Source organism: Montipora capricornis, chromosome 8 (genome assembly GCF_036669925.1).
Source record: "Montipora capricornis isolate CH-2021 chromosome 8, ASM3666992v2, whole genome shotgun sequence".
Lineage (NCBI taxonomy): Eukaryota > Metazoa > Cnidaria > Anthozoa > Scleractinia > Acroporidae > Montipora > Montipora capricornis.
This window is the reverse complement of record NC_090890.1, coordinates 23987504-23997503: the sequence shown is the minus strand read 5'-3', so window position 1 is coordinate 23997503 and position 10000 is coordinate 23987504. Positions and strand designations below refer to the sequence as shown.

At 40.2% G+C, this 10000-nt stretch overlaps 1 protein-coding gene across 2 annotated transcripts in view; it reads right to left on the bottom strand.

Annotated features, from left to right (window-relative positions):
- LOC138058867 (PE-PGRS family protein PE_PGRS61-like) overlaps positions 1-5746 on the bottom strand; it is a 12345-nt gene extending 6599 nt beyond the window's left edge. Inside the window, exons 1-3 of one of the 2 annotated variants that reach the window (XM_068904311.1) lie at positions 5663-5746; positions 4163-4224; positions 350-370 (exon numbers count right to left, since the gene is read on the bottom strand). In XM_068904311.1, coding sequence (XP_068760412.1) covers positions 350-370; positions 4163-4217 — 76 coding nt within the window. In that variant the 5' untranslated portion in view covers positions 4218-4224; positions 5663-5746. The remainder of the gene's footprint in view (positions 1-349; positions 371-4162; positions 4225-5662) is intronic. The other variant, XM_068904312.1, reaches the window with a different exon arrangement.
- Between the last annotated feature and the right edge of the window lie 4254 nt (positions 5747-10000).

Genomic DNA, 10000 nt, shown 5'->3' with positions numbered 1-10000 from the left:
TTTCCCTTTGCGGCTCAGGTTCCATTCCTGGATTTGGCATCCTTTGTGAGTTTAGCTTTCGTCGTTGTCAACTCTATCTCGAGAGGTTTTTAGTTGCTTTTTCGATTTTCTTCCCTTCTCAAAGACCAAATTTGACTTGTTTGTTTAGTTGATTGTTATTATTGCTGAACAGCTTTGAATGCTAAATCCTTTTCGAGCAGTTATAAAGTAAGTATTATCATGGGAAATGGAATGCTCAATGAAAAGTATTACTGTTGTTGTCGATATGTCAATTTACTTCAGAACTGGTAAATTGGCATCTCTTTGAAAAGTAATGTTTATGCTACCAACTGAATGTATCAGTACTTACTTGAAGGTTTCTTGGCAAACCCTATTGGAGAAAAGCACATGTTAAAAACATTTTAACAAAATTCGTACTTTATTATTGCGTTTATCGGGAATATCAACTTAATACTGCTGAGCCAACGTTTAAACGCTCCATCGGATTTTCAAAAGATTACATAATGCCATGGTGTGCAGGTACTTGGTAAAGCCATTTTAGATTACTCGATGGTAAGGGACCCGTCATCTGTTTTACTAAAATAGACCGGTACAATTCTCATTAGGGCACACTACAAACTAGCCTAAACCGCCCCCCCCCGCCCCCCCCCCCCTGACAATGAAGTCTTAGAGAAGGCTTAATTGTAGACGATATTGGAATAAAACTAATCAGAACGCATATACATTGGATGGGGCATGTTACCAGGATGAATGATGGAAAGTCAAAGAGAATTGACCTGGGGATCCAGAAGAATTGGTTGCCTGCATCTTCGCTACAGAGATACATGCAAGCATCCACCCACATTGACTACTTTCATCAACCCACAACGCCGTAAGAGATTTTGATGGATGATGATTCCTAGAAACTTAGTAAGTTCAACTCTTTGTATGGTACTATTATCAATACAGACGGTGAAATCATTAGAATTGATCGTCTTTCTAGAAGGATGAATATAATAAATTTAGTTTTATCAGGATGTAAAGTTAACTTATTAGCCTTGAACCATGTAGCAACAAGGGAAAGTTTATGATTAACAATGCTAAATAAAGAAAGAGGGTGGCGTATTCAGCAGACTATGAAGGAAAAAGGAGTGGCCCCAGCTCAGAGCCCTGGAATAAGTATTCGTATGTAAAACCTTATCGAGAGAAATTTGAAGAGCCTAAAAATTCAAAATGTCTCTGTATTGTTCCTGAAACAGTCGAGTGCAATGATGCACGATCTTTTGGAGTCAATTGATCAACTTGCCCTCAAATACAGAAATGTCTCATTCAAATTAGATAAAATAACTATCACTAACCCCTGTCCCGCTTATGTCATAACGCAATTTCTTTCAATTATATAGTTATACATTCATCAAAATGTTGTTCTTAAGGTGGATCAAATTCCTCGTTTCCACGAAGCCTTTGCCATCAAAGCTGCTCGTCGCATCAACAATCTTCTCTAACAAAGACATCTGCATCCTGGTCTAACTTCAAAACCACCCGGGTTAACTTCAACACCCACATCGAAACTTTAAGATAGGAAAACCGAGCGTTTAACTCGGACAACCTCCCAAATCGATTTCACACTCGCCATGGGTCCCCTCTTAGGTGACAACATCCCTTCTAGACATATGGCAGCACAAACTCCATTTCACGCTGCGTACACCGCCATCGGCTAGTCCGAATACTCCAGAATGTCGCCGAAGTTCCAACAAGTTCATTTCTGCTCACTGGGAACAAGCCACATATGGAAGACATCGCATAAGTTCTAAATGCAATAAGTAGGGTTGCGACTGAGTTGTTCTTCACCAAGAGCCACCCACTTGCTAACCTGGTCGCTAATTTTCAGTCGTTAAATTGTTCCAACGACGAGATCAATTGTGGTAGACAAAATAGTGCAATCCTTGGCCTTCCACCTATCTTCAATCCTTTAGTACATTCAAGGAACGTCATTATCTCTGGATCTCACAATATGACATTCCTGCAGGTGAAAATCTTCCCGCGGTATCTCTTCTCAGTAAGCCACATGCAGATCTTCCTCAGTTAAAGCAATAGTCACTCGAAAAACCAGTCCCAGGTTCTGATGTTGGCTCCCTTTACGTCCCATCATGTCGTGTCACCAACCACCTCTTCATGCACTGGAACGTGACTGAACAAAACACGTTCCTCCTTTGCAAATATCCCACCGTATGTCTACATCCAGGGTTTCCTTAAGTAAAATGAAATGTTGAAGCAAGAATCACCAGTCTCAAATTTCTCTACTCCAAAAATGCGGCTGAGCTTCTTGCCATCTAGAAGAAAATTCAGCTTATGTTAAAAATGAAGATGTTTCAACCAAGCAAATCCAAATGGGCATTGCTACTCGTTCCTGATTCAGTTTATCTTGGAAAAGTGTTCGCTCTTTGGGATATCGCAAGTGGATATTGGCAAATTCCATTCAGCCAGCCATTCGTCATAAAAGTGTAATACGTTTTCATGATGGACTTCATAATTCTTGCGATTACCATTTGGGTTAAATCCTGGTCTTCCCTTCAAAAGCCTTGAAATGGTGATAAGTAAACATCACCAGATGCGCCAAACAAACACCTGCAATGGGCTTAGAATTTCCGAAAGCCTCTTGCAGTCATTGAAGGAGTTCTTATCAACCGTGGTAAATTCGTGGGTGATCCAAACCACAATGTAGTTCGAGATGACAATGAGTTACGTCAACAGTTTTTCAACAACAAAAACAACTTGCACAGAATGCGCCTCTGTCAGCCCCTAACACATTTCCACATCAAGGTAGTCATATCGCAATAAATTAAAGTCGCTTTAGGGAGTATCTGAGTGCCTTCCAAAAACCTCAAAGGTACGCTATTGCGGCTTGAAAATTTGTTATCACAACCTTCATCCTTGGTTAACGGAATTTTAACTTTCTTTTTATGGTGTTTACAAAATACAATAAACCGGACCCATTGGAGTCCTTCTTGTTAGTAACTTTTTTGGACTTCAATAGGACTTTTCACTGCATTCCAATTGAAGTTTTGTGTATTGTATTGTTGACCACGTTTGTTTCCGTGCCTGATAAAACTAAAATCTCAACTATAAAGCAGTTACCTCTTGGGAGATAATGCCGCTTTTTTACGGGCGCTTTGGGCAGCTCCGGAGGCTTTGGAGGTTTCGGGGCTTCAGGAATATCGTACTGATCCTGAACCATGGGAACTTCTGGTATGTCACCAGAAGTTGGCATGCGTGGTATTTCTTGCGGGAATACCCACAAATACGGCACCGTGCGATAAACACAACCATTTGGACCTATGATGCACGGAAACTCAGGCGTTTCAGGCGTATCCGGTGTAAGCGGCGTCTCTGGTGTTCTTGGGGTATCTGGCGTGCGCGGTGAAACTGGAGTACTTGGTGTTTCCGGTGTGAGTGGTGTGACAGGGCTCTCCGGGGTCCGGGGTGTCTCCGGCGTTTCTTTGGTGACTGGGGTTTCCGGTGTCTCAGGGGATTCCGGTGATACAGGAGTGTCTGGTACAGGGGCGTGGATGTCTGCGGCGCGAGCTTGGATCACATCTAGAATGGTTAGGCAACTAAAAGCCTAATATCCATAGAAGGTTTTCAATATTGTAATCTGTTAAACGTATTGCCTCAAACAGGACCCATTGGAGTCCTTTTTTATAGTAATTTTTTTGGATCTTGAGAATCGTGCCTCCTTATTAAGGAGAACGTCCTTGTTGAATGAGGACACGGAATCTAAGTAACTGGCATGCATTGACAGTTTAATTTATATAATGCCAATCCTTTAAGATGAAGAACACCATACTCAAACTTCATTCAAGGAATTGGAATTAACAGCTTTCATTTTTGGCAGCCTCCAAACTTAGCCACCAGTCCGTTTGACATCTAGGGTACGGGGAAGGTACAGTTGCTCTATGTATTCTCCTGACAGCAGAATTTGAGTCGGTAGAATTTAAACCAATTAACTGGTTGCACCAGTAAATCACCTACGCCCCATTTCTGTTTGCACTACGGCATGCAGTGGTAAAAATCAGACACAATGGGTTTCTTTTCAGCGACAAATGGCATGAATCTTGCTATTCCTGACAAAATTATCAGACCACCACAAGCGAGAGGATAACCTGCAATCAACACGTCTCACCTTGCGATGTTAGAGTTAAGAGAAGCCCTATGCATAAGCAGTTCCAATACTTCATGTTGTGTCTGTTGAAAGAAACGGAGATTAGAAACATATAAGCTCGGCGATCCCGTTTATCGCAAGAAACTTAAAGAGCTGTCACGCAAAATGATGTAATTTCTTCAATCCAAAAAGTATAATAAAACATTGCAATAGCCACTTAAAACTGTTGAACAACATAAAAGAAATACAGCAGAAGGAATGCATGGATGAACGCAGGTGGACAAGATCGGAAAAAGTGGATTGCATTTGGGTAATCTTAAAAATGGTCGGCCCAACATTTTTCAAGTTTATGGCAAATCGCCTGGATAAAAGTTGTTTTTGCTCAGAATCATCTTGTTTGTGATGTAACGATAATTTTAACAGTAAAGTATTTCGAGTTTTAGACTTGTGATTATTATTAATAACTAAAGATTTCCCTTAAACACCTTAAAATAACGTGACATAGCCCTTTAATGGAATTTATCCAGGGCATTTTCTGAGCGAGTCTGTTTTCATACAAGACCACACACTGGAAAGATCGCCCCGATTTTTTATCAACACCAGGTTCTTTATCGAAGAATGACTTTCTTTATCGTCGAACAAATAAACCAGTGTTGTGGGCGGAGCGTTCACTTGATCTCTCTTTCTTGAGAAGGAATTTTTTCGACACTAAAGAGATACCTTTAAATCTGTTTAAATGGAGGGCTTTTGTAGTTTTAAATTCTGTGAATGCCTTTTAGCTTATTGTATTCATGTAATTCAAGGTATTTTTTTACTGATCCTTCCTAATTGAAAGTAAACAATTGAATGTCCGGAGGCCGTTCTTAAGCTGGAAGAGGCTGTTTAAACAACGCCACAAATTTGCTACGTCTAATTCCACTGCATGAAAAAAACTCATAGGCTGAAAAATGCAAATGTTATGGCGAACACGACATGTTTGGGATAAAATCGAAATAGCACCCAAAATAAAACAGCTGGACGTAAACATTCTCTGCGCTGTACAATGTTCCTTGGTTGATTGTGATTTGTGACCCAGACATGGTACTTCACGGACATACATGGTGGTTCGCACGATTCTCAAGTCAACAAAACATCTCCACTGTAAGTAAAGCAAGACTCTCTCCAAGTTATTTCACCATCAAGACTCCTCTAAACGTTCTATTTCAGGCGCCTATTTCAGATTCAATGTTGGGACACGGACATCGTACAGACAAAGTTAAGGGTGAAGTTTCTGGCTACCGATCCCCGAAAAAGCATCAGTCTTAAAGCTTGCTAGAAATAACATGCACTTTTTTTCTCGTCTGTTGCAGTTAGCAAAGACTTTAGTTAAACTCAAGACAGAGGTTGCCTTTGAAAACCGAACCGCACTTCGTAGACAATACAATGACTATTTATAAATATCGTTTTTCATAACATCCGTCAGATTTGCGGCCCAAATTTATGATCGATATCATAACATTTACAAGAAAATTACCATCTTACCTTGACAATTCTTTTTTTGCGAGGAGTGGATCTGAACCTGGATATTTCTTTTCTCGCAATAACAGATTGTCGCCGAAAAAAAATTATTATTTATGCACCACCCGTTTTCATTTATTATACAACAGGTCAGAAAATGACTTCATGCGACATATTTTTAAAGCTTCTTTTCCTTGAAGTCTTTAAGTTGTTAACTAAACAATTGTTTTTGATTCCCCAAATACGACAGCACGAAAATTTTGCTTCTAATTTTAGGATCTGAATGAGTTATTGACTTAGTTTGGTTTATTCTTTTCGGAGACTAAATAAAATTATGTTGCTGGTGGCAACATTATTGTTGGGCTCCGTAAAGCACGGGTAGTGTTTCAAGTTCAACGAAGCAGCTCTTCTGTGGCAGAACATAAAGAAGTTCACTGTCTCACTCAAAAACTCTGCGACCGGTTCTCAATTGTCCTATAGTTGGTCCTAGGTTTTTTTCGAAAAACTTCAGCAGTGGAAGTGGCTAGAGCAGTCGCCTTCGAAAAATTTTATTCCCGGCGTCATGTAGGTTGACTTTCTAGGTTATTTTTTTCTTCTCCGGGGGGTTTTCTCCTAGTACTCGCTGCGTTTCCCCCCTCATCAAAAACCAATTAATTTCATTAACAGTCTCCCCAATTTGCAGAGGACTCGTGATCGCCTTTGTAAGCTTGAGACCCTTACGATTATGTCACTTCTACTCACTTCAAAACAAACTTAATTCTGCAGGATGCTTATAGATAAGCAGATTCTGCATTTTCGCCTGGAACTTTTCACGTCCGATTTGGTAATATTTTAAAATTCAGTCCATTTACCTCTTACGGGATATAACTTGAACTCGCAGTTGATCAGCCCCAAGCTGGCTTGATAGTTCAGTAGAGCAGTGCAGAGCAAATCAAGTGTACGATCATGGATACGAATCCCTTTCAAGCCTGTTATTTTCCAGCTTAAAGGGAATAGGTCATGCTATTTTAGGTAATTTTGTCAATTATGAGCTCTAAACGTCAAATTGGCAGAGCAAAAGTCTTTCATTTGCAAAATCACGGCCACATAACAACTGAGAACGATTTTCCAGCTGTGTAAATGACATTTTAATATAGAATGATATAAATTTGAAAAAAGGTGGGCTGACGTGTTCCAAATTTACCCAAATTCAATCCATTTCAATCCTCTCCAGTTTGTCCATCCATGTCCCTTCTTGGCTTCCCTGTGTTTTGTTAGAGTTCTTCTATAGTTTTGAACAGTTATTTTGATATTTTAGTTAATTCTATGACCATTCGATCAGCGCTGAAATTGCCTAAAATTGCGTGACCTAGCCCCTTTAAGTTGCTCATATATCTGCGATAATCATCTTTCTAGCTTTCACTTCACGATTTGATAATAGGGACCTTAAGCAAGGACGACGACGACGGATACGAGAACGTTGTCTAAAAGTATTATTTTCCGTTATTTCCCGCTCGGCTTGGAAAGTGTGAGTACACATTCCAAGAATAAAATTGCTGACAACAGTGTGAATATTTCGAGAGAAAAATGAAAATTCATCGTCAGGTGCTCTCGTCCTCCACATGACCTCAAATTTGATCATTTCACGTCGATATCAGGGAGTTTAAGAAACGACGACGGCTACTGCAACGACAACGCCAAAAAGCAGTAATATTATTGGTTAAACGAGGAAAAATGATCGTGCTGCACGTGCGGCACGCATTTTTGAACAACTAGATGCTTCTGTGAAGCATACACTGGCTTGCCTGTGGTACGTGCTACAGAAAATCAGAAGGCACTGAATTGTGTGGTATTGAAATTCAGCATTCTAGTCTCTGAAGAATAACAAATAAAAGAGAAGCGAGAAACATTGGCTTCTGGGCTGACATGTTGATAATTTTCAAGTTCCCTCACAACTTCTTTTCACCCCAAGTGTGCCCTATGAGCATCCGAAAACTTTGTAATACTAAACTTCACTGAAGTCAAGCCCTGTTTCGCGGGGTTAGTGTTGGGATGGGAGACCAAAACAATAAACCCCTCATAAAAAACAGAAACATCTGACCGAAAATACTATTAACGCTAACAAATGCGAACTCAGCAAGGTACAGATTCTGTTAGCTTGCTTTATGCAAAACAAATATTGATGAAAAAGCAAATAAATATTGATACACAGTTTTCAGAAAGAGCAGAAGGAAGTTTCCCGGACGGTCGATCGAGAATAAAATATTTACGACATGAAAACAACATTAATTTTGAACCGTGAATATAGAATATAAAAAGTTACGATCAGCGACAAACATTTTGGGAGATTTTTGCTACGTTGAAGTAAATTGCAAAATCGAAAGTGATATGGCCGGAATTCAGCGGGCGCCGTGATTAAGTTACCGCGGTATGTTTACTCGCCAAACAGTGAAGCATCTGTGTCAAATGATGGCAAGATACCGGGTTTTTGTAAGTTTCTTTTTCTGTCAAGTGTTATAAAGTTTGACAATGAAATGAGCGAAGTCAAAACAAAGATGACAATCGCCCAACTCTTGTTTATGCAAAGTCAAAATTTACTCTCCAAGACACGTACGACGTTATTTATCACCAGGTAATTCCATCATTTTGGAAATAGCAGCTACTTTATCATTCATCTGCGTCACAAGTTTTCACTGATTTTGGGCCTCATTTTGTTGAAACTCAAGCACGCTTCCAACAGGTCTGTGAACCCTTCCTGCTTACAGAGCAATACTAAAAAACTTCTCCCATATCACATTTGAACCTTAAGCTCGAAAATTCAATACACAACATGATATTATAATTCACAAAGGCAGAAAATACCACAGAATCCTTTTCCAGCGAAAATTTTATTGAAACAAACAACATATTTGCTCTTAGAGGCGAAAACCTCTTCCTATTTCATTGCGTGCGTGAAGACAAGAAACTCAATTGTGTCAAATTACCATGTACTTCAGGTAAATACTGCTCACTTTGATTTCGTCGATAGATTGATTGAAGTCCAGTACTCGTCGCTTTTGAGTTTCATGCCTAGTATATCCAACTGACTTCCCATTATTGAGCTCCATAAGGGTATATTTTGTTTAAGGATCCACTAAAACGCCATTCGCGTTGCATGACTTTCGACGCCATTGCAGGCTAAGTTAATGATTCTACTGTGTCCACCAGAGAAATCTACGCATTTCCACTACCCTCTCGATCCTAAGAAAATACTCGCAGAAGGCTCTATCCACAAAGACACAACTTACCAGGGGAGTGACAGGCAACCCAGTAATTATCTCCCGTACTCGTCAAAACTACTACGTGAAATAACCAAATTTAAGGTTTTGACGACAACGTGGACAAACTACCGTGAATCTTTCAGTCTCACTCTTTACTTCAAATCCGTCCGTACCAATCCAGTTATAGGACACTTCGCTCATATTGAATAATTTAAACAAGATGGAATAATCATGAAATACTTAGAACAGCTCAAACTTATATTATGAAGTGACATTTTCGTCGCCGTAGCCGACGTGGTTTCTTAATTAACCCTTTCAGCCCCGATAGTGCCAAATGGCACTTATAGATTTTACTCTGTCTAACGCCAGACGATTTTACTCGTCAATGGGGAACCCCTTGGGGCTTAAAGGGTTAAGCTAACAGCGTGAAAAAACTATGTCCCCGTTTAACCCTTTCAGCCCCGATAGTGCCAAATGGCACTTATAGATTTTACTCTGTCTAACGCCAGACGATTTTACTCGTCAATGGGGAACCCCTCGGGGCTTAAAGGGTTAAGGGGCGTTTACACGACAGAGAAAAAATAGCACGGGCCCGATAAAAACTGGAACGGTTCCAAGATTTTTTAAAAAGAAACAGTGAACTTTTATCCGTTCCGCGACGGGTCCATAGGCGCCTATGGACCCGTCGCGGAACGGATAAAAGTTCACTGTTTCTTTGTAAAAACTGTTGGAACCGTTCCAGTTTTTGTCGGGCCCGTGCCATTTTTGCTCTGTCGTGTAAACGCGCCTTTAAACTCTCTATTAATGTCAAGATGAGAACGGCAAAGAGATGTATCAAAATGTAAAACGCACGTGCAGAGCGTGCAGAACTATTGTTTTTGCTATTTAAAGCTATTGTTATGTGGCGTTCACGTAGTCGTCGTTCTTGCTTAAAGGCCCACCTTCAACCGACAGGCTTTTCGACCGTTTGTTTTTGTTATGGAAATTCGCATTTCCTATCATAGCGATCTGATTGGATGAACTTCAGCTTTGATGGGATTTTCATACACGAAAATTGTTCCACGGCACGCAGTGCCTGTCGGTTGAAGGTGGGCCTTGAAAGTCCCTGACGATGAGCTTAGGT